This window comes from Sinohyriopsis cumingii, chromosome 17, assembly GCF_028554795.1.
Source record: "Sinohyriopsis cumingii isolate HCF-2022 chromosome 17, ASM2855479v2, whole genome shotgun sequence".
In the NCBI taxonomy this organism is placed as follows: domain Eukaryota; kingdom Metazoa; phylum Mollusca; class Bivalvia; order Unionida; family Unionidae; genus Sinohyriopsis; species Sinohyriopsis cumingii.
Genome location: NC_142977.1, coordinates 93,578,133 through 93,604,368, shown reverse-complemented (window position 1 = coordinate 93,604,368; position 26,236 = coordinate 93,578,133). Strand labels below are relative to the sequence as shown.

At 35.2% G+C, this 26,236-nt stretch overlaps 1 protein-coding gene across 3 annotated transcripts in view; it reads left to right on the top strand.

Annotated features, from left to right (window-relative positions):
* Positions 1 to 26,236, top strand: part of LOC149779440 (ceramide synthase 6-like) — a 65,062-nt gene extending 38,826 nt beyond the window's left edge. The window contains exons 8-11 of one of the 3 annotated variants that reach the window (XR_016415651.1): positions 7,687 to 7,793; positions 12,035 to 12,194; positions 12,554 to 19,022; positions 19,243 to 26,236. Coding sequence is in view for 1 of the 3 variants with exons in the window: in XM_089940103.1 (XP_089796229.1) it covers positions 7,687 to 7,793; positions 12,035 to 12,194; positions 12,554 to 12,664 (378 nt within the window). In the remaining 2 variants the exon portion in view is untranslated. Of the gene's footprint in view, positions 1 to 7,686; positions 7,794 to 12,034; positions 12,195 to 12,553 lie in introns of all 3 variants that reach the window. The other 2 variants (XR_016415650.1, XM_089940103.1) reach the window with 2 other exon arrangements.

Here is a 26,236-nt window from a genome sequence, read left to right as displayed (position 1 = left end):
TCTTCTTATGCTATCTTGTTGGCCTTCAATGATAATGATGCTACTGTAGCATTTAATATGACCACTACAGTGGCCATCTTGAAAATATTATTATTGCTATCCCTTCTGATTGACAATCATATTGACATTGGTTTTCACCACAAGACTTGTTTAGTTGCTCCTAAATGAAAATGGTCCCAAATTTAATCCAATATGGCTGCAATGATGGCCATTTTGAAAATCTTGTAATCTCTACTTCTCCTTGTTCTGTGTGTGCGCTTGCTCAAAAAGATGGGTGAAGTTGAAAGTCCCACACAAAATCATTGGATTTGTTATGGATTTGATGTACCTAACACTTGCAAGTTATGGTTTTCTCTTTGTATGTTCTCCGGTTTCCTCCAAGACCACTTATGGAATAACATCTGAGTTATCAAAAGTGCATTGACTAGCTTGGAAGGACTTGTACAATCAAAATTCTAAGAATAAAGTTAATTTATTTTGCTGACCTAGCCAAAAGGCCAAGTGAGCTTACAGTATGGTTCTTTGTCAATTGTCTGTCATAATTTAACACTTGTTTTGCACAACTTCTTAGAAACCACTTAACCAGTGGATGTTGATCTGTCGTTAAGTATGGGCTCCATTATTCAAAATAGAAGACCCTTTAAATGCCTTCTTTTCATAAACTGCATAGATATAAAGATAGCCAATCTGTAATCAGAATTCAACCAAATTTGACAGAAGACATCCTGGCATATATAGCTTTAAGCTGTATATTACTGATGCTGAGCCATTGTCAAACCTTTTCACAGTTACTAAAAATATAAAAGCCTTTAAATGACTTTTCAAAAGCTGCTCAACATAACTTTACCAAATTTGACAGAAAATATCCTGGTTTAGAGGGCTTTGACAATTCACCATCAAATTTAACCACCATTAGTAAAATTAGAAAAACCTATGTATTGCTTGTTGAAAAGTGCTAAACAAAATTTGACAAAATATGAAAGCATTCTGGCAGAAGAGGGTTTTCAGTTGTCATAAACCAGATGCACCTCTTGGATGGCGTGTTGTCCATCATCCAGCTGTCAATTATCAAAAGTTTGATATCGTTGCTCCTCCAAAACTACTTGGAGGATTGCCATGTAACTTTACACACACATATCGATTTAATGGTCTTAGTTGGTAATAAATATAAATAATGTTGCTTTGGCTATCTTGAACAACATGTTATTGCAACTCCTAAAAGATGAATGGCCATATCAATATCGGGTTTTTAACTGTTAGATATCTTACAATGTCTGGTTTTGATCCTAAATTGAAATTGTGCCAATGTGATATCCACTATAGCCATCCATAACAGCCATCTTGAAAATCTTATTGCTACTCCTTGCTAGAGGACATTGGGTTTCACCAGAAGATGACTTATGATACCTTGTTATTCGTAAATCAGAATGATGCCATTTGGATGTCTAGTATGGCTATCACAGCTACCATCTTGAAAATATTGTTATTACTATTTCTTCTCAAAGGATGGCCATATCAGCATAGGGTTTTCACTGAAAGGCTTCTTATGATGACTGGTTGGTCCTAAATAAAAATGGTGCTGATCTGAGGTCCAGTATGGATGCCACAACAGCCAGATTGAAAATCTTGTTATTGCTACTCTTCTTTAATAAAAAGCCTTGTTGACTTGGGGTTTTCACCAGAAGACTTCTCATTGGTCCAAGTGAAAATGGTGCTGCTAGCACATTCAGTATGACTGCCACAGTGGTCACCTTGAGAATCATTTTATCATATACTTTGCATGATGTGATGGTTGCATGAATGTGGGGCCATTACTAAAAAAAAATGTATGATGTCTGGTTGGTCAAAAATGAAATGTTGCTGCTTAGATGTCCAATTCAATTCCAGTGTCCATTTTGAAAATCTTGTTATCGCTACTCCTGAATGAATGGTCATATCAGCATGGAATTTTCACTGAATGACTTCTAATTGATCATAAATGAAAATGGTGCCAGTTTTGTCTCTAATATGGCTGCCACAATGGCTAGCTCGAAAATCTTGATATGGCTGCCACATTGGCTGGCCTTAAAATCTTGATATGGCTGCCACAACGGCTAGCTTGAAAATTTTTATATATCTGCTGCAATGGCTGGCTTGAAAATCTTGATATGGCTGTTACAATGGCTGGCTTGAAAGTGGTATGCTACTTATAGACTTCTTAAAATGCGTAGTTGGAAATTGGAAATGGTGCCACTCTGATGTCCAATTGATGCAGTTGCAGACATCTAGAAAATATTGTTCTTTCTCCATAATGGAAAGTCATATCAACATGGGGTTTCCACCACAAGACTTCTTATGATGTCTTGTAAATCCTAAATGACGTCGTCTTGGTCCTAAATAAAAATAGTACCAATCTGACAGCCACAGCCTGTAATTTGAATATCTTGTTGTCCTGATTAAAGAAAGAAATATCTTATCCTGAATTCCTGGAAGGTCTTTTCAGCTAGTAGAACATCATTCCCTTAGAGTTCTTTTGAGAGATTCTTTGTTTTTTTTTTCAAGTCCATTTCAGAGACTGTTGGTTCTGTTGTCAGTTTTTCTGTCCTTTCATCAACCCATATATTGTCCACACTTTCATTTCTCCTTGGAATACCTCCCAAAACAGCTGCACCCAGGTGTGACCATGTGTATAAGCGCAAGCATCTGTAGTTGAGGGACCCATTAGTTACTAGACTTTGACACATTCGGCGACCGGTGGGGTCCAGAGGACACAGGTCTCCACATCAATCAAAGCATTACATTTTTGGAGTGACCATCCACAGAACAAGATGGAGCTCATCATGTCACACATCTTGGTGGTGGTGACTTACTTCAAACTGGGTGGTACCAGATCACCCCATCTCAGTATTCTGATGTTGTCATTTCCATCGTTGGTGGGCATAATGCAACATCAAACATCCAGATTATATTTCCAGCCTACTCATTGTCTTGGCCAATTCTCAGTCAAGGAGGGAATATATTCTCCATACAGAATGGTCTCTCCATCCATTGGTCTTTAATCAGATTTGCCAGCCATAATTGATCCAATGATTGATCCTTTTACAACCGGGTGGACTCGAAAACTGTCCACCTTCATTTCTCCAGTACTCGGTCATGGGTCTTGGTCCCTAGATGCTATCTCTCTCAGTTGAGAGGGTCTATAGTCCTTTGCCTAACCTCCAATGATCTTGGTTCCAAAGATTATGTAGAAGTAATTCTCTTCTTGATCTAGCAATAGATCTAGGCCATGCTGAATCTTGGACCCATGTGCTCTATCCTTTCCCAGACCATCTTCTCCTTCACACTTTGCTCTTAACTAGAGAGCCTTGCAGCAGGAACAGTTCACCATCAGTCATGGAAAGACTTGCATGAGCAAGAAGGTCCTCCACTTTAAAGGCTTACAAAGGGAAGAGGCATCTTGTTAGGGATGGGTGCAAAGTCAAAAACATTGTCCCTTTTTGTGTCTCTATCCCACAAGTAGTTCACTTATTTCATTTCTAGTTTGAGGAGAAAAAGTTGGCTCCGATTACTATTAAGAGCACATTCCGTCATCGTGGTAGGGAGGATCTTGGTTATAACAAAGACCTCTCTGACTTAATGTTTAACTTTGACATGCATAGGCCTAAATCACTCACATTGATTTCTTAAGTGGAATCTTTCTTCGTTTCTGACTTGGCTAAATTTAAACAAATTTGAGACTTAAGCCAGGACCATTCTAAAGCTCCTTTCATACAAAACCTGTTTCCTGATCGTGTTTGCTTTGGCATGCAGTCATTGAATTACATGCCCTCTCTGTCAGCAGAAAACCTACCCTCAGTTTTGATCAGATGATTCAGCAGTCTGTACGATACAACGCAGTTTGGTTGAAGTCAGTGGACACTTTAAGTCACCCTACACCTGTATTGGCATGGCCATAGAGGCTTTCAAACAGGCCCGAGTACATGTGCTCAGCCTTTATCTCAGCCTGTTTGTGGAGCTCAAAGATGCCCTTTCTCCTAGTCAAAACTTGGAAAAAGGACTTAACTCTTTAAGCCCTCTTATCACAGCATACTCTGACATGTCACTAGAATAGAGTTGCCTTATGGATAAGACATTCATACCTCTATCAAAGACATTGTCGAGATATCAGTTGACGTGTTGTCAATCGTCTCTAGTTTTATTTATGAGATGACTCCACAGTGACCCAGTCTCAGTCACACACAAGTGGCTACCAGACCCAACTGACATCAGCACATCCTTTGGACAGGCATTGTGTGCAGCTTTTGACGGGTTTGCCTGGAAATTTTATGCATAAGAAATCTCATTATTTCTTCTTTGCCTCCGGTTTTGTTGTTCACAGTTAGGAGAGTGGGTTAACCATCATATGGGGAATCAAATATTCTCTCCTCAGAGGCTACCCAAGGTATATTTTGAATGCTCAACATTCCTTCCACCTACAGGTACATAGGAATGAATTTCCTTACCTCCCAGGGATGGTTCATGTTCCCTCAGAGAGCATAAAAATAGACTTTTCATGGTTGGCTTGTCTGTATATCTCCCTTCTGGGAACCTTGAATTCCACACTGGACCTGGTATCCTTAGGGAAACTTAATTTATGTCCTCTTAATTTTCTCTTGTTCACAGTTTGAAAACCTCACAGGGATTACGTTTTTGTTGCAGTTTCTCAGAGGTTGATGTTTCAATACCACCTAAGGTGGTGGTACAATCAAGATGTGTGCAGTTCCTATACATGTCCCATAACCCTCACTTCCATCTCTACACTGTTGCATCAGATTCAGGTTGGGTCCTCATTACTGGGCCAGACGGAGGACTTCTCCATAGCCATTGATTCACAGGCATATATTCTCCTCTACATGAACAATTTAGAAATGAAAGCTCTGTTTTTTGCCCTAAGATTGAACACATTGAAGGACATTGGATCATGATCTCCTCATTGGTTGTGTATGTCGGATGACAAGGAGGTAGTCATGCTTCCTCATTCTGCATGAAAGTCCGGAACCTTTTTCATTGGACACAATCCAAAGGGATTACACTTAGAGTTTGTCACATTCTAGGGAAGAAAAACATTCTGGCAGACATTCTGCCCAGAACAGACAAGGTAGTCTTTTCATGTGTTTTGAGGGTATTGACAAAAACACTTATGTGCCTTTGAATGTTGTTGTTTTTTTTTTGAAAATCATGTGCTTAAAACCATTTTTGTTCTGGCCATTGCATCACCTTACAGAAGAAGCAAGCTACCTGCTTTATCAAATAGGGAAGAATGTTTATGCTTCAATGGGAATTATGATTCCATTTCCCTGTTATGTCAACCTGGTTTCCTTGCCAAAACACCAACTTCATCAGTATTTCCAACCTTGATTTAAATGCCCATTCTGAGTTACATCAGTGCTGTGGATGATTGTAATAAACTTTGCCAAATTAGGGCACTTAGATTCTATTTAGCATCATCTAAAGAGAGAAGGAAGGGTAGGAAAAGTCTTTTTCTCCCCATAAGGGATTCAGCTAATATTTCATTATCCACTATCTCTTGATGGATTTCGCTCTCAGTCAAGAGAACTTTTGTGTCTCACAAAAAGAGACTTAACGTTCATGAAGATAAAAGACCAAGAAGTCTCTGCTATTGTTACTTCCTGGGCATATTTCAACCATTCATTTTAGACAGTATTATGAACGCTGCATTTGGCACTCACACACAACCTTCCCTTCCTTTTCCCTTCAGTCATTAGCAAACTAGAGCCATGGTATTTTCTCTCCGAGTCCAATCATTGCTGCACAATCTACAACCCAGACAACTGCCACACATAATTGCAGTTGACTGCTTGGACTAGAAGTGATTATTTTTTCCACGTTTTACTCTTCTAAAAAAATCTATCAGCCATAAGGAACTGACAAATTCAGCTTAATAGTATTGACAGGTAAGCTATTACTAACATTAAAATGTAGTTTATTTTAGGAGTAGAACTAATTTTAATTAAGTATTACTGACCTGTCACCATTGAATGCCCTCCTCACACCCTGTTTTAGCCATGTCCTGAAAAGAATCAGGCTGTTCCATAGAGTTTGGGCTAATGATGTAGATCAGTCAGTGCATGTGTTCTAAGAATTATCTAGAACAGGGAGTTGGTGCATCTAGCACAGACGAGGTCTTTCCATGCAGAAAGGTAAAGCTTAATAATAATGACAGGTTAGCATTACATAATGAAAATTAGTTTTACCCCACCACACCGTAAAAAACTACATCTACCACAATACCATTTTTTATAGTTACAGTCTTATCACTTTTGAAATATAAAAATTATTTTAAAATTTTTTAGACAAAATGAATTTGTATATTTGTGTGTATTCTCCCAAATTACGGTAACCATTGGGAACCAGTTGGAGGCCAGAAATGTAATACCAGTACAATGACTTGTGGTAATCAGGTTAAGAAGGCAAATATATTTTTACACAACAAGCTGTTAATTGATTGCCTTACTTTGTAATTTGGAGTGTTTAAGGTCAAATGCAGGATGTTTTATGAGGTGTTTTAAGTAAGAATGCGATCAAATATGGTCCATGATGACTTTTAATGAAAATCAGGTGACCTTTGACCTTTTGTATCGTTTTTGTTTATAGGAGAATGGTTAAAGCATGTCAGTTTTTTTTGTCAGAATGCCAAAACATTAACTTTCTTTGAATGTTAAAAAAACCCACTGGTTTAGAAAATATGAAACTTGGGAATACATCTCATGTCCAATTCTATAACTTCTCCCTACGATGAACTTAGTTTGGAGAAGTTTTGGAGAGCAGTCAGCAACTTTAAAAACCCAGCCACAGAAAATTTGAAATTACATCTTTCTAGCAGGCTGAACATGGTTGATTTGCTATTTCCACATTTCTCATGCTGATAAGTGAAGAATTTCTCCATTCTTTGCAAAAGTATGGTTATTAAAGGGGAAATCTAGACCAGAAAACTATTGAGAGCCTGCTAAGTTTGAAACTTTATAATCGCAGTTAATGTCACCATCGTTCACCAGTCTGTGATCATGTGAATGAAACTAAAAATACTAGCTGATTTTTTTTGGTTGTAGATCTTGGCAGTGAACTACAAGATACACACCTTCCCTGTTCATTGATTTGTCCTACAATGGCTTATATTAAGTGATCACAGTGGCTCCAAATTATATTTTCTTTTCTGTCTTTGTCTCACAAATGACCTTTGTTGATGATTATTCCAACCTTCTGTCTCCAAAGAAACAACAAGTTGGTAACAATTGTGAGGAGGAAAATGGATCTCCTAAAATTATAAGGAATCTAAACTATCAGTTGCAAAATGAAATAAAAGTGATTTTAATTTTGACTCTTGAGAATTTTATTTTGACTCCAGAGATTCAATGACTGTTCAGCTTTAAAAACTATTAAGAACCTTACAGGTGTCTTATTAGGTTATTGTCACAAGTAGCATCAAAATTGCCAGTACTGGACTAATGGAAACCATTATATGTAGTATACAAATTAAAAGTGCTGGACCAGTTTCATTTCAAGACTTTGCGTAAGTGGCATACTAGATGACTTTATTTTGTAGATCATTTTCAGTAACCATGTGTGTGATATAGTGGTTGGGGTGGTAGTGGTGGTTGCATGACTCTATTTCTGTGCAGAAATATTTAGATCATTGTTTTATTCCAGGCTGCAAAAATGGCCAAATATGTCCAATTCCACAAAATATGTGAAAGCTTATTTGCAATTTTTGGTGTCCTATGGTTCTTCACAAGGCTCATCTTCTTTCCATACAAGTAAGTACAGTAATACAGTACACTTATTATAATGTCCAATATCTTATTAGTTACACATTTTATGTTTGCTAATGGAAGAAAATATTCTTTAAGACATTGTACCATTGCACTGGTCAAATACCACATGCATTAGTAGCTTGAGCAACTAATTCCCCCAAAAAATCCTTGTGTTTTGCTACATATTCCAAGTTTTAAAAAATGTTGCCAGATGCATTTTATACTGCATGTTCAGGCTTCTTACTAAATTGCCACATTGGAATACCTCAAGAACAACTAGATTTGTGGGGTTGTTGGCAGACCCACAATTATATGCACCCCCACAATGCATCTCCTTTGTTCGTAGTTTGATTCTTGGCATGTATCCATGTAACTAACAGACCATCCAAGGGCTGTGACTATACTTACAATCTTTCACCAGAAAATTAGAGTTCATGCTGGACACACAGATTTGTAGCGAAAGTGACTTCTTCCTCCAATGATAGAACGAAGTGGTGCAAACATGGGGATATACAAGTTTAGAGTAGTCAGAATTTAGAATGTTTATAGCAGTCACTTATGACACTCTTTTAATAATATTAGAATCAATAAAATAATTAAGAAAAGAAATATTAAACTTTATGCATATTTAAAAGTCATGTTTAGTTTGATAGCTAAATTGTTGTTTGCTCCATATTGGTATAAAGACTATGTTGATTTTTATAAGACATTTAACCCATTTTGATGCAGATGTTCACAAAATCCATGTAAGAACTGACACTTGATTGGCTGAAGTAATTCACTGACATACTGGTTTGGGTCTAAGTTATTTTCTTATGTACTTGTAGGCAGGGCATGTTGTGTTTTCTTAAAGCAGTTTCATGCAAAATCTGTATTGCATTTGGATATTTAAAAAAGTCCCATGTATCAGGAATTCCCAAAGGGATTAAATCCACAGGATCTCCATATGTTTTTGTTAGTCCAATTCCTACTTTGTTGAAATCCATAGTTTTCATTGGCTTATTAATAGTACATTTGGCAGAAAGTTAATACATCAACCATTCAGAACATCCATCTCATATGATATTGGCTCTCATGGTACTTCTATTGACTTTATTATGTGAGATGTGTAAAATGGTGGAATCCCTGGAGAAAAATATTAAAATTGTCAAAAGAAGATAACATTTTATTGAAAGGGAATAAAAGATCATGGGATGGAGGAAGACAGCATGAGAAAAGGTGAAGTTAGCTTTGCTTCTTTGCATATTTGGGTGCAATGATAGGTTTTGTGGCAACTATTTTACATGAATTAACTCAAGCATGGACCATGGATCACACCACACTTGCAGATGGTTACCCAAGGGCAACATAACTGCCAAGTTTGTAGAATTTACACCTCTTGTTTTAGAAGATGTGGATATAACCGTCACCTGCTGCTGTAAAACTTGTTAATAGCAGTCACTTGGCGTAAGGAACTCATTGATGTTGGGGTTAATTAGTCAAGGTCATTGTGACTGGAAGAAGAAAAATGGTTTCCACAAACTTGAGTCTGCCAATAAGTTTACCATACTTTGTGGATTGCTTTCACTTGCGATAAGGAAGAACCATGTGGTGGTGGGGGGATGGGGTTCTGTCAAAGGTCAAGGTCACTTTGCAAGCAGAAAAATGTTTTTGCACAACAACTTGAGTTCTCTGTTAAAAAACTTTGTGGGTGTCTTTCGCTTAGAGTAACAAAGAAGCCAATGATTTTATGGTCAGCAGATCAAAATTAAAGCTCATCGACTGAAAGAGGAAAAATGATCTGTTTAGTAACTCAAGCTCATCACCATCACTAGTTAATTAACCAAATTTTACAAACAGCACCCTTGCTTGAAAGCCTTTCAAAGCTAGAAATTATGCTCATTTACAATCAGATGTGGCTATTAATACTAAAACCAGAAAAAAAGTAGGTAAATTAACTTTCCGAAATATGCTTAAGAAAATTTGACCAGCTTTGATAGCAAGCATTCTGGTATAGAATACTGTATGTAATCCACATTATTAGAAGAATTTTGAAGAGAGCATCCAACTTACCCCGATTTCTTGGCCAACAGGTTTTTGGCTGTTGGGCAAATGTCAACCAGATGAGCAATCTTATGACCACTTGTTATCTCACAAGGCCAGGTGAGCTTATCAAATAGCCCTGTGCCTGTAATGTATCATCCATCGTGTGTCTGGTTTCAACCACGCTTTGCAGGCAGCATTATGGCATGAAGTTGATTCATGTTTGTACAAATGATTCCATTCCATTATCAAATGTTGCCACCTTGACCAAGAATAGAAAAACCTTTAAATGATTTTTCTCAAAAACCGAATTTATACAAAAATCTCAGTTCTGTTGATAAAATAGCAAAAGTTTCTTTCTGTTTTTTCTTATTTTAAAAAAATAAACACTTGGCAGAATTTGACCAAGTTTGAAAGCATCATCGCATAAAGAACTTTCAGGTTTATACAAATTATCTTGATTTGCCATCAGGTGTGGTTGCTGTTACTAAAAAAAGAAAATATTTGAACACTTTTTCTTCAAAAGACTTGGATCAGGTTGGATAGAAAGCATGCAATTTATGAAACTGACACGGATCCATTATGAGATATGGCTGCCATTACCTATGTTGCACCTGGGATCGTATGGGTTGTAGGCATCATGTCCCTGTCCCCAAATCTGGGACACAATGATTTCAAAGGGACAGTTGATTGATTTCATTGGAAGTAATGGTAAAAATAGCACTGCAAAGAACACAGTTTAAGGGGGTTGGATCATAGGGCAAAATTTTTGCAGAAACCCATGATCCTGTGTTGCAACACTGATTTCTGAAAAAATTGTGAAGCTTTAAAATAACTGTATTTCGCAAAATCATTCAATAGATTCCAACCAACTTTCAAAGACAGCATCCTGGCATAAAGGCCTTTAGTATTGGACAAATGCTGCTGATGTGCTATCAAATACAGAAAAGATCCAACCATACCGCCTTCCTCATGACCAATAACCATGCCAACCATACACCTGGTAAACCAGCTGTCTTTACTGGTATGACAGAATTTTCGGAGTGAGTGTGTATCAGCATGCCATGATACCGTCCGCACTCTCAAGCACTGCTTCAACTGCACAGAGAGATGCCTTGGGAACTGCAAGTGACTCTTTCTCCCTGTGAAGGCAAGAAAAGCAAGATATCACCTCCAAACTCTGATCTTTGTGGCTAAAGTGGGTTATATGCTCAGCATACTCTGACGTCTGATCTCAGTGGGCCTCATGCTTGAATGCAAGATGTGAGACACCATAGAAGCTGTAGGCTGGCATGCAGAGTCAACTTTCTTTTGTGTTTATGTCAGGGATTTAGCTCTGCAGAGACAAAACCTGAATCTGGTAGGTCCTGTGGCTGTGGTCCTGACTGCCACCAGACCAATTTAAACCAATACAACCTCTTAATTTCACTCGATTCACCAGTGAATTTTGAGGATTTCAGTAATCATCTTAACCTGATAGAGCAGTCATGGTTCATGTGAATTGAGGATGTGTTGCTTTCAGTAGGAGAGTGGGTTATTGTTCACATTGGGAATCCAGTCTTTCTTCACTTGAAGGATACCTGAGGTGATTTGGGAATGTATTCAAAGAAAAAGCAAATTTGTATGGTAAATTATGTTTCTTTAAGAATATTTACCTCATCACATTACTTAAAAACCGTCCCGTCCTTCCCGTTATGCAGGCATCCTTGCTGGTAGTCCACTTAAAAATGGATTTCACCTAGAGGTGGCAAGGGAGGTAATGGAGAAGAGTTATTACATTTTGTATATTTATTAATAAACAGAAAAGATTAAAAAATTACTTTTATAGTATGGCTGGATTCTTAAGGTAGAAGGCTTATATCCCCTCATGTTAATATGATTGGGTAAGTGTTCTCATAGAAACATAATATACTTGAAATTTTTTTGCTATATGTGCCATTTGCTCTTTGCATTTGGTTATATAGTATTAGGAAGATGTTAGCCACGTCTGCTTGGGCTGCTTATTTTTATCTTCTGGCAAAATAACAATATCAAAAGTTTAATTTATTTAAATGAACATTTTATTTTAATACAAAAATTGCTGATGTTAGAGTTTTCATAAATGTAAAGGTATCTTTTACTGTCATTGAAATTTGTTAAAATGACTACAGTAGTGTTTCTTTACATAAATTCATCATTTTCTTTCTGACGCATTTTAATTCATCTTTCCTATCTTCTTCTAGGGCAATTTGTTCTTCTATGTTTGAGAGTATTCATATTGTTGGCTTTTACCCAGCATTAGTGTTCTTTAATGGCTGGCTCCTGACTCTCCTGGTTCTACATGGATTCTGGTTCTCACTGATAGTCAAAGTCACCTACAAAGCATTTACATCCACAGGAGAGGTAAGGACAGCAGCATTACTTTGCTTACATTTTGAAAATTTCATGCTTGTAGCCAATTTTTCTTGTAATCTTGCTTTGTTTTAATTATTTTTTTACTTATTGAAAAAACGTATCTCAGTTGTAGTGAAGCAAGTTTAAGATATTTATTTATTTATTCACTAAGGACAGAAGACCAGTAGAACACTTAATTATGATAAGTGGTGATGGCTGAATATAGGTAGGCTTTAAGGCAGGTTTGTCTGGATGGTCATAAAAATGAAAAGTATACCTATGTTTATTACAACTGTAGTAACACAAACAAGAAGCCAAACTTTGGTTGAATAACCATGTTACATTGCCATTGTTCCTTATTTTGGTAGATTGAGGGAGATGTTAGAAGCTCAACTGAGGAAGAAGTCACCCCAGAAACAGATGAAGATCCCCTTGCAACAGCCAACCATGTAGACCACTTGAGGCATAAATCGGGTTGAGAAATTTATCCTTGGTTTCTAGAACACAATTCTGGGCTTTGTGCAAGAGAAATCAGTCAAATGAGCAGTTTTAATGGATGCTCATAATTCAAATAACAGTGAAAGTTGCTCAGAACAACATTGTGGCTAGGCTGATTATTAATGCACCAGGATCAAGTAATATGACCAACAGTTGACCAGAAATAGTCATGACTTCATTGATCAAAGATTTTATTCTGTCTGAATGAATGAGTGATTGTTGTACTCTTATGAATGCACCACATCTTATTCAGAAGCTAGAAGAAAAAGAATAAAGGGAAGAAAGAAATAAAAGAGAAATTACTTATAGTTATGCACCAAAATCTTAATTCTAAGAGAGAAATGTACTGCATGCAAACTGCTAAAACTTGAGTTAAGCTGACATCAACTGCCGGCATTTAACATGTTTAATACTCTTGAAAAGAAAATTCAGATGATTCAGTAAATATCACATTTTACATTTAAAAAAATATGGATTTAAAAAAAAAAGGCAGCCCAGGATTATTGATTTGACTGTAATAATGCAATTCTAAATATGTATCATGACCGTTTGTGTTCTAGGGCATGGTTAAGTTGAATGTGCAGTATTAATAAATATTGACTTAAAGACAGTGCCTTACGAAACAAGAAATGTTGCCATGTACAAGGAAATATAGTCACCATCCATTAACAGTCACCACTCTTAGTCAACATTTTTTTTTTTTACAGATCCTATTTCCAACTAATATTTTACTTCCCATTAAAGGCTACCTAACTTAAACTGTCAGATTTGTTCCTTTCAGTATGGTGCTGGTTAGAGAACTTATACTGTAATAGATATATACTTGCTTAGGTCCAGCTGCAAACAAGACAAATCCTGATCTGCATTGCACAGTGTGCAAGTCTTTCTTGTTTGTATGTTTTACTGATTACTCCTGACAAAATGCATAGACCCAGCTCTGGTGTTGTGTTATGCAATGGCAGTTGTGGTTCATGTAGTTTGCAGTTGAACTTGGTTTTATAAGTGAGTATATATAGTATGTCTTTTGTGTAGAAGTGAATATTGTTTGAATTTCCTGATTTTTTTAAAAAATTTCTGTGTTTTTCCAAGCCTTGTATAATGAACAATGATTAGTTCTTTAATTTTTACAATTCACCTAGTCATCCTAAGCTTAAGGCATATCACAATGTTCTCAGAGGAAAAAATAAAGGTATAGTCCATAAGAGGTACACCATGTTAAGTGTCCTGAAATTGCAGAATGTCCAGTCTTGACCATGATTGTATGATGCAGTTTTCCTCTTTGGGTAGTTTTTATGAAAAGTCCTAAAGTAGAATTACGACATGCTTTTGAAAAAAGCATTTAAATATAATTACTGTTTGCTCAAACCTATGCTGAAAATAAACCACTGTTTACAAAAAAAATAACAAAATGCAGTACACAGGAATATTGACTTCATTGTGTTGCTTAAAATTGCTGCTTGCAACCTTACAGTTTGCTGGTTACAATTCTGATATTGTGTTGAATAAATGAAGGAAGTTTCTTTTTGGTAATATCTTTGGAAGAGTGTTTGAATTTTTATTTCAAACATGATGCATTTTAGTAGACATTGATTTTTGCAAGTTGAAATCATTGCAAGTATCAAAATATTGCTTGTACTTTAAAAAGTTACTTGATCTGTGCTAGTACTCGAAAAGTTACTCTTTCAAGCCAGTACTCGAAAAAGTTACTTGTCCTGTGCTTGTACTAAAAAAAGTTACTTGTTCCATGCTAATACTCAAAATGTACTCTTTCCATGCCTGTACTTGAAAAGTTACTTGTTCTGTGCTTGTACTCAAAAAAAGTTATTTTTAAGCCATGTTCCATGCTGTTGACAAGCCTGAATTAGAATTTAACAACAATATTGATAAACTTTTAAGTGGAATTGGAATGCACTAGAAAAATAAACTGTTAATTACAAGAAGCCTTACTAAACATGTATTTATTATCCAGAGGTTGACCAATTAAAAATTCAGGCATAATAATAATTCTTCAGGTGTATAAAATGTTCTGCTGCATTGTGGAAAAATAACTTAAAACACGTCAGTATAACATAGAAAAATTAACATTGCACTCACAAATATTGTAGTTCTTTCAATAGAAATGGACATCAAAACATCTTTGACAGATAAGTCAGTGTAAAGATTCAAATTCACCTGTTCAAGATACAAGCAAAAATTGTCAAATATGTACTACCCAGAAACCTCTTCATGGTTTTATAGAATCAAAATCATCATGAATCACTGCGCATAAGTTTAATCTATTTTAATAGAGGCATCTGACTTTTTACATTTTTTTTTATTCAGTAAAATTATCTTTTACTTTCAGTTTCAATTAATCAACCTTTGTCATTCTTATCTACAGGTCATGATTCTGACACTTTGAGCAGTATGGTGTTAGATCATCTTTGTGGTTTATTAAACTTGTTCACAATCATGTTTTTTAAACCCCGGGTTTTGTAGGAAATTTAGAAAACCTAGATTAGCTTAATTCTTGTAACAATGTGGATATGCTTTGGTCGGACAATAAAAAGCCCAAACTTTTTTATTCAGTCTAATGTGCAAATAATTTTTTGTAGAGAATGGATCTTGTACTGAAAATCCGGTAAAATGTGTTTCTTTTCATGTATGTTAGCCATATTATGAAGATTTGTTTTTCCATACATGTGTATCACTTTTTAATCAGTTTGTACAAAATTGTTATCTTCAGTGTCTAGATTTTCTGTTAAAGCTGAAAGTCTTCTGCATATATGTTGGACATCAGTTGGCTCATTTATTCATCTGAACCTTGGGCATAATGTTTGTGTATGACTGAAGTTTTCACATGGATATGATGATGATTCCTATTTCATCATCTCAGTCACTTCATAAGTTAAACATGACAGTCTGCATGGCACCTTCATTTTTCTTTAGTGTAGAAAATCTACACAGTTAAGTTACATAAATATTATATGTGGACAAAATCAATGCCTGTAAGGTAGAGGTTAAGATTAATAATTGTGTTTGTCTTAAACTGCATTGAATCGGCTCTGTATGTGGTGAGTATTACGCTTCCTTAATTGTTTAATACCTAAACAATTTATGACATGTCAAAAACAAATATTCCATCAGTATGCAAAGGTAATTATAATTTTTCTTCAGCAAAGTGCTTTTTTTCTGTGTTGGTGGTTCATTTGTATAACTTGGGTCTTCTGAAAGTTTGATTTGATATTGTATCTAAAAATGGTTTGCATCTCCATAATTTCAAAGCCCATTATATTTAGAGTCATACTCTTCTAATTTAGTACCATTCTTGTTTATGGCATTTTATTTATGTCATGTCCTTTCTATTTGGAGGTATATTTACTGAAAATAACATTCCTTCTACTTTTATATGGAGTTATTAGAGTTAAATACTTGCTTGATATTTTTATAAAAGCACTTTCCTAACTTTGACTGGAAACTGTGATAGTTTTTGCTCAAAAAAGCAGACATATTTTATTATGGTGATAGATAAATTTGGTATTTTTTGTCTTTTCTTTACTGTTTCCAGTTCATTAAATGAATGAAATGATTTCACAATGAAGTTTATTTTGTCGAAGTTGAAAAGTCAGCTGGTGTTATATCCAACAGGTACCCTTGGCTGGTTGTCTTGCAAGATATCAGCTGTTTTCTTGAAATTGTATTCATTTGTAAGAAACATGGTATGACATATATAGTAACATTCTGTGACGACTTTAAAAGATGTTATCACTTAGTCTGTAAACTTTACCTAAAGTGTGTTCAGTTTAATATTTTGACATCATAACATGTTAACATATCACTTTATGTGATTCTGATTGGTCCAGATAAGCCCATGAAATTCTTGTACAATATTCTCTTTACTAATTGGCTGTGATTGTTGGAAAATTTCTTTACCACCCCTTATGGAACTTTTCATTTTACTGATACTATGAACATTTTGGCAGTCATTTTTCAAATTGACTGCCGCCCAAAAGGAATTGTTGAAAAAAAGTTATGTCTTTCTGAATATGGTGAATTTCCTCCACAGGGGCCCCCTTATACCATTTTTTGCCTTTCATGTGCTGAAAAATGACATTAAACCCCAAACAAGAACAGCAACAAATAAAACTAAGGTTATTAGTAGGTTGATACTGGGCATGGGTGGGTAAGTTGGTGTTAATCCTGTAACATGATATAGCCCTGTATACATGATTGGTTTAAATGTCAGCTTCTTGCAGTAAATAAACCAACCACTGTTTATAGAAGAAAATGCACATATACCGGTCTCCCAATTGACAATATTAGGCCTATAAAACCACAGCATTTTTATGTGGTAAAATTAGCTCATGTGATTTAATATTTCTTATGTAATTCCGACTGTCTCCTGTTCCAAATCAATGAATACAAATATCTGGTCACAAATACATTGCAGTAAATATGGAATTTCTTCATCCAGCATTCATCCTTTTTTGCACAAATATCCAAGTAGTGAAATTGACATATCTTAGGTGTAAACATTGATACATTGATCATCTAACCTAAATGAATAAAACTGTGTAACATCACAGGTAACTTTCATATACATTCTGTTTTGAAAAATGATGTCGGAGTCAAATGCTCTATTTATTCGGAAAGACAGAAGCTCTTTTAATTATATTTTATAAAAGAAGACATACTTTTAATTGTTATTGATTATCAACTGCAGATAAAAATTGATAAGCATTTGGGACTACTATTTATATGCAGCAAATGAAAGGTTCAGCATTTGAGTCCAGATAAACAAAATTATCTCCTCTTTCTCTCTCCATTTAAAAAACCTTTGTGATAACAGAATCACAAATGGATAATGATATAATTTTAATTTGTGAAACTCATTGAATAATATCCAGCTTTTGGTCAACAAGTGTTTCAGAAGCTAGTCATTATTAAAATTATTTCATAAATCCAGTAGTAAATCATTACCCATTTTACATCCTCTATGTATGGCATATATAGTAGCATTCTATGGCAGTGTTAATATGCAGCAATATTTTATTGCAGTGTTTGAACTTAACAGAGGCCCAAATCGGCTGCATTGTTATTTAACCAAGATCAGGATTGGCCATGAACTTTATGGTTTTCATTGAGACAATCATTGTAGATTATTCTGAAAGCATTTTTTGGGGAGGGGTTTGTAGATATGATGAATATAATAACATTTCACACCTAATATTGACCAGTAAAGTAAAAGTGCCACCATGGGACACATGATTATTATTGTTGTTGTTGAATATTGATATTGAGTGAATTGTCTCATTTTATACAGATGGTTACACATGATTTTTTTCTAAAGAACACATGTTGAATACTCTTGGATCTATGGAATATTTATATGTGGTAGAATGATACACAGTATATACTAGCTTATAAGTCTGATTCTACTGGGAACTTCAAATTGTCATGTAATGCACCAGCAATTCATGGTCTGTACAGTTTGTTAGGAATAATCATTAGAAAAAATAACATCCACCCTGATCTATTAGCACATTGCATGATGGCAGATCTGGGTTTGTGTTGTTTGCAGTTGGACTCTGGTTATAAGCAAGTATATATTGTATGTCCTTTGGAGGGAGATTGTACAAAGTTGATAGGTATGTTGTACAATGGACACTTATGAAGTGTTATCAATGTTGCATTGCAACACAGCCTAAACTACAGGTAGATATAACTGGCTTTACTTGGAAACCATCTTGGCCTAGCTTGTATAATACAAATGTGATCAGCATGTTTGAATTGAGCTGTCTTTAAATTTAAATTTGGTGGCATGTTCACATTTATAAATTAGATGTTCGGAATAGACTTTCTAGTCTTTTTTTTAAGCCTTTGCATATTTTCATCATTTATTATATTGTTCTTGTTTTATAGAGTTAGATTTTTCGGGTACAAACTTTAGTCGGCATGATTTGGTCAAAGATGCTTGACCAAGAAAAATTATAAAAGGTATGAATTTTGACATGCATGTGTAGTTAACCAGATTAGATTTGTGTGCCTTTTAAAGAAGTTTTGCATGCTTTTTATCTTCATTTTTTTACTACATGTTTTAGAAAGTATCATTGATGAATCCTACATTAAAGTTTGTTTTGTCCTTCTGCTTCTTACTATTTATATTATTCAAAAAATTTGGACTGGTCTGTAGATATGTGCCTTGTGAATTAAATGTGTATGGATGTATTTATGTATGCAAGTATGTAGGTCATCTTAATATAGTTTGAACTTTCTCATCTAGTTCTCTTTTATTCCATCACCATATTCTATGGCGTGGGCATGTAGTATTACCAATGTGTGCCCTTGTGTCCATCCTAGGTATCATGGAGTGGTCATATTGTGTTACCAGTATATGACCTTGTGTCCAACCTAGGGATCATGGAGTTGTCGTATAGTGTTACCAGTATATGACCTTGTGTCCATCTTAGGTATCATGGAGTGGTCATATAGTGTTACCAGTATATGACCTTGTGTCCATCTTGGGTATCATGGAATGGTCATATAGTGTTACCAGTATATGACCTTGTGTCCATCTTAGGTATCATGGAGTGGTCATATAGTGTTACCAGTATATGACCTTGTGTCCATCTTAGGTATCATGGAGTGGTCATGTAGTGTTACCAGTATATGACCTTGTGTCCATCTTAGGTATCATGGAGTGGTCATATAGTTTTACCAGTATATGACCTTGTGTCCATCCTGTGCATCACAGAACAGGCATATAGTGTTACCAATGTATGACCTCGTGTCTGTCCTTTGCATCATGGAGTGGTCATTTACTGTTGCCAATGTATGACCTCGTGTCCATCCTTTGCATCATGGAGTGGTCGTTTACTGTTACCAATATATGACCATGTGTATGTCCAGTGGGGTGTTTCTGCTCAGTTCCATATATTTTTTTAATGACTTCATTGATGGAAGTCAAATTAAAGAATTGTTTCATAATTCATTTCAAAGGAAAACTATATGAGCCATAGGCTTATATTGAGATCTATGTGTCAATTTCCTGTGGTCGCTGTTAGTATGGACTGTAACTTTTTCGTGGACAGTAAGATTTTGTCTTCATTTATTTTTGTTTTAGTTGTAAAAAATTGTTTACAAGGAGGTTATGTCATGGTTTTGTTTGTAGATGACGCATTAAGCTTTTGCAAAAATCTTGAATGTGATCTTGGATCCATTGTCAAGTGATATAGCATTAAGCTGTATATGTGCATGTTATAATATATACCACTAATAATTTGGATATTTAAAAAAAAAAACAATCTGCCCAGTGTCAAATCATAGTATTGTCTTGTTGATATCAAACTGATGCAGTGAAAAAATATTGGAGTAACTACATTGATAGAAATGAAAATACTGATGCATATATTAATTTCCACAATCAAATCAACAATTCTGTCTTTATAAAAAGGCATCTCTGGGAAGTGAGAATAGTGATGATTTGAGACAAGTTGTTGCTTAATAGAGACTTATTTCTGCTTTTATTTGCCCATACATGCATGTAATACTTCCAGAACAGACTTCAGGGAGTTTTTTTTTTATAAATTTGTAATTTGTCTTTTTTTTCCTCACTTTGTGGCCAAGTTCGGGAGAGGTTAAAATCAGATATTCTGCCAGGGTATGTGATTGCGTGAATTGTGCAAAATTTGTACTGATTTGCACACTTGCATACCATTGATGTGCAAGAAGTTCTGCAAAGTAATTTAAAGTTGCACGTATGAAAATTTACTCTACATAATATAAATTCTTTATTCAGCTGTTGACCCTAAATTTGTTTGTTGTGATGTAAGTCACATTGGTCAAGTTATCCTAGCGCCTGACACGACATGTCCTTTTTCAAAACTGGTACACATTTAAATTCTTCAGCTTAACATGAATGGTTCTTAGACTAAACTTGATTGGCACATTGGGCCCAGGAACAAGCATTCTGTCATAGCTTAAACCTTGCATCAAGAAAATTTTACAAATTCACTTTTATAATACAGGCTGACAAGAAAATCCAAAATGGCTGATTCCCTGCATGGTTAATCTTTAGAAGCTGATTTCATTTGGCAAATACTGGCTGATGATAGTGATGACAGCAGTTTATGTTTAAAGTTATGAAATATATCAAATTATTGGATCTGGAAAAGTGTTAATGGAGATACAATAAGTGATTTTAACTCAATAAATGGTATTTGTATCCGAAGTTCATGCATGATGGACAAAAACAGACAGCATGCCTGTCAACCTCCCTTTTCAGCATTATTTTGAAATGTAGAAAAGGCAGACTACAAACTGAATTAAAACACAGACAATTTAAAAGTAGAGTGCAATTTTTATTTCATTTCTCAAATTTTTTTCCTTGCAGGATCTTTTGCCACAAAACAGTATTGGCCTATAAGGGTTAAGATAATTTTAAAAAATAAGAATCAGAAAATGAAATTAAGAAATAAAGATATTTAGTTGATTAAAATACCTCAGTCTGAACAAGCAGACTGGCATTAATGGACTTAAAATACAGATACACCATTATGGAACAGTAAATCTGGCACTGTAGTCAGTAAAGCACTGATTTAAAACTGAAACTTTGGCAGAGCACTTGTTGGTGAAAAATCTTATTTTGGAGCAGAAGTACTGAACAGACAACACCTTTGAGTCATGGAAAACTTTACATAACAATTAAGAATATTTTCAAACTTACTCCAGCTGACTAAGCTAGCTATGTGTATACCCTTCAGCACAGAACAGTATTCATAAACTGGTAAGAAACAGAGTAAGCTCAGAAACAGTAGATTAATACAGATTAACTAGAGGCAACATCTTTTAAAGATTTTGATTTCAATAGGGATCTTACAGTTGAGCAGGAAGAGAGATTGAAATTGATATATTTGGTAAGTATGCTATTTCCCCCCCCCCCCCCCCCGTTTTGTTATATGCCCAAATAGGGACAAATGAGGCTGCTGTTAACTAAAAACAGGAAAACCTTTAAATGACTATTTAAAAACTACTCTTTAGAATTTGACCAATTTTGATGCATAGCATCCATCAATGCAGCTCAAGTAAAAATTTATTCAGATGATGCCAATTGCCTTCTAATATAGCTACCATTATGATAACCAATAAATGACTGATGATAAAAAGCAGAGATCACTTTCAGTTTTCAGATCTGCTGCTCAGTCATAAAATATAGACACAGTTACTAAAAATGCAAAAATTAAAGCTTATTTCTTCTTGAAAAGCAGCTCAACAGACATTGAACAGATTTGAAGGAAAACCGCTTTCAGTGGTTAGGTTTGTTGAAATGTACCAGTCCACTAATAAATGTGGCTGCTGTTACTGAAAATAGAAAAAACTTTAATCAGCCACTTCAAAGACCTGCTCAACAGAATTTGTCAGGATGCCTGAAAACCTTTTAAATTATTTAAATGGTGTTGCTCTACCATCAAATATGGTTGTCATTAATAAACATAGAATCCATTAATTAATCCATTAAAAGACTTTGTGAAACTGTTCAATACAATTTGACAAAACCTTTGTAGAAAGCACACTGTAAATGCAAATTGCCTATTAAAAGTGGGGATGTAACCTGTGATGATTATTGAGAATCATGGTTTGGGGTTATGCAGGGTTTGCCACTTTGCAAATAAAATTGTAAACCAATTTTTAATTTATTTTCTTTATAGAATTTACTGAGTTGTGTCCTGTAGCTTTATTCTCATGGCCTAGCAAAATTAACCAAAGCAACTAAACACTATGAAATGGTTCAGCCATGTTAAAATACTTGAGATTTTTTTAAATTATGTTTTTCTTTGCAATTTTCCACAAATTACTTAAGATTTTATATTTCATATTTTTAGCTGTTAACAAATGAAATAAATACTTATTCCTTAAACGCTACTAAATTTCATTTGAGGAGCAAAGAATCCAATGGTCTTTTTAAATAACAAAATTCACTGAAATTAGGTAACCAGTCTTGGTGGAAAATTGGTAGTGGGAATCAGACCCACACCCTTCAGGTTAAAAGTCCAGTGCCTTCACCAGTGGGCCACCATTGCTACCCTGGGTATTGTATTGATCTTCGTGGTTTTTAAGTAATGATCTCTGCAGGAGGGGTAAGGACAAACCGTAGGAATCCATGCTGATTGAATGCATTATCTCCTCTTGTGCCAAGTCAGTTTATATATATTTTAAGGGAGGAACAATGAACAGTTTCTGAGTTATGAACCTGGGGCTAATCCCCATGTGACAGAGACAATGAGCAATGCCGATCACATCAATTATGGCTTTTTTGTACTTTTCTTGCAAAGAAAGTGTATCATACTTGTTTTTGGACAGCAGGAAATAAAAATAAAAATATGTGTCTGAAAATAAACAAACGAATAATTCCATCCCAGGCAGGCAAACCCATGCATACAATCCCTAGCTTCCCCTTAAGTTGTACAGCAGAATAATTCTGCATTACACATGTTGATAAATGATAACAGACATTAGTTGGGACGTTTCATTTCTTTTATTTTAGTCCACAAGAAAATGCAAGTATATTAAACATACAACTTCATATGTGAAGCAAAAGATTCTGCTATGTTTTAATCGCCTTTGTAATGGTATGTGAAGAAGATGAGCAGCAACAACGTTAAGAGACAACATAGCAACTAAGTACAGTCAACCCTGTCCTAACAGGCATCTTTACTCCTCAGTCATTTGTTCATAACAGCCATTCTAATTTACCCTCATCAGATTTCTTATATACAGGTAGATGTCCTGTATGTAATAGTTACCTGGCTTCTGCAGTCAGCAGCCAGGTGTTTCCTGACCAAACAATGGTTCTTCCCAGCCTTAAATAGTCACTATGCATATCTACATTGATGTTAAGTCTGTACAAGGTGAATTTTTGCTTCATGAGGAAGGCATTGTTTAGATAAAGGAATATGATGTTAATTGATGTTTGAACATTCCTTATCTTGCTTGTACTCTTAATTGTAAAAAGGTTTTATTATATCAAATTTGAAAGCAAATGCAGATTTTATCATTAAGGGAGAAGCAGTTCATTTGCTGGATGGTGGGAAAAAGTAGTTGTGTTGTCACAGCAGAAATGAAGTCACCTTTTGTGCCAGTGTGACAGGTATTCAAAACATGTCTGTTAAGGCAGGTAAAGTTTTGGTTCATGGGTCACAACAAATAACAGTGTACAGCTTCTTTTAATTTTCTGTTCATCATAGGCTTTTCACATAAGCTGACTGTCGTTTGATCTTGGCAAGTTGAGCATTCACAAGCTAATATGTCAGTTACAGTGGTGAGTGATATCAGACTCACTTTGGCCCCTTGTTTTTACTGTAAGTTCAGATTTTATACTTTGAACTAGTAGTCTTCCTGATGGCCCCAGTTGTTGCTAAAATTAAAAAAATATCTCTCCAAATTTAGATTTCATATTAAATTGTTTGTGATACTTCAGACAATTTTTTGTTTTGTCAGTTGTAGAGATATTAGAAAAGATGCAAAATCAGTTTGTAAAATTGTACATATGGAAACGTTTTTATTCTTGAAGGAATTCCTCAAAAAATTCCTCAGAAATAATGGAAAACTTTCGAAGATGATTGAAAAGTTTATGGCTGGATTTTAATTCCTCCTGTCTACTAAATGTTGTGTGATTGAACCATTGTTACCAACCAGACAGTAAGAAAGCTATTTAGAAATCTCAATTTGAAGAAGAAACTGGGGTCAGGAAGTTGTCACATTATATTGATGTGACTTTTAGAAAGCACCACGCAAAACAGGTTTAGGAGATGTATTCTTGAAGGCAGGTTTTACTTTCTGTTTTTATATGCTACAGTACCATGCTGCTATGAAATTTGATGAATGGTGGCTGTTGGTTTTTAGGTCTACTGGTCATAGGTTAGGAAGAGCTTATGTTCTGTTTTTCATCATCTATTGTCCATCCATCTGTGAGCACAAACTTGTTACTGCCCCTCTTAAAAAAACTTAGTGAAGTGCCATGAAACTACGCAAACATTCATCACATGGTATAAATGATCATAATGGGTGCAGTGGCTATCATGGAAATCGTGTTATGGTCTTAATGGGCACAGTGGCTATCATGGAAATCGTGTTATGGTCTAAATGGTCCTGATGTGCACAGTGGTCATCATGGAAACCTTTTTGTGGTCTAAATGGGCCTAATGGGCACAGTGGTCATCATGGAAACCTTGTTGTGGTCTAAATGGGCCTAATGGGCACAGTGGTCATTATGGAAACCTTGTTGTGGTATAAATGGGCACAGTGGCCATCATGGAAATCTTTTTATCACCATTTCTCCAGTCTTGTCTTATTAGCATGGATTTTTTTTACTGAAAGTCTCTTATGATGTCTAGTAAATGAAAATTGTGCTTTTTTCCATTATTGCCACTTTGGTGGCCATCTTGAAATTATCATCATTCTCCCAGATGGGTGGTCATATCGACTTCATGATTAAACTTCTTGTGATGTTCATTTGGTCTTATCTTTATTCCTTGAATTTCTTTTTGGACAATAGAGTATCAGTCCCTGTATTTTTTTGTCACTGTCCCATCAGTTAACTCTTGTTTTGTTGTCTTGCCTGTAAAGCATAGGCAAGATTAAGTGTCTTTCCAGCAGTGTTTTCTTTGATCTCATCAATAATTTAAGATTTGGTGTGATAGGTTTTTTAACCTCCATTCTTTAATACCATTGTATATGTGGTCCTGCAGCTTGATACTGTGTACATTCACACTGAGATGACATACCTTTTTATGTGAGTAAATTTGAGTCATGCAGTAGTTGGGCAAGCAAGTTGTAAAGAATGTTTGACAGCATAATTTCTTGTCTTCTGCTTTACAAGCTATTTCTTGGTGTATCAGAATTGTTGTAATTAATGTAGCTATCGTTGAATCGTTGTAGTGTGATAGTCGTAACTATTTACAGCAGGAACATCTGCATTAGCTTTATGAAGGAATGAAATACATACATCATTAATTGAAAACATTTCTACAATTATTTTATGTAGTTATGATTGGAGTATTTCAGACAGATATATGTACAATATATAAATATATATTTATTTTAAAATTTGACATTTTAAATTTGACTTCTTGATGTGTTTCTTTTATGTTGACTATGAAAATGTATTTTAATAGTTATAGCACTATATGTATGCATTGGAATATTGGTATATTAATGTCCATACTCTTTTAATTAATATGCATAAACGTATACTTGCTTATAATTCTGGTCCAACTGCAAGCAATATAGACCCTGATCTGCTGTGACATAATGTGCCGGTAGATCAGGGTCTGTGTTTTTAGTTCTACTGATTAGTCAAAGCAAACTACAAAGACCCAGTTCTGCTGGCACATTCTGGGATGGCAGGTCTAGTTCTGTAATTCGAACTTATAAGCAAGTATAAACAATAATGTTGTGAGCAAGTTTCAGTATGTTGAATGGAATGGTGCAAGTTTTGTCTAAACTAGGATGAGAAATGTGATACTTGCAAATTTCAATTTATGTATATGCTATTAATAAAGATAATCCAATTAGCA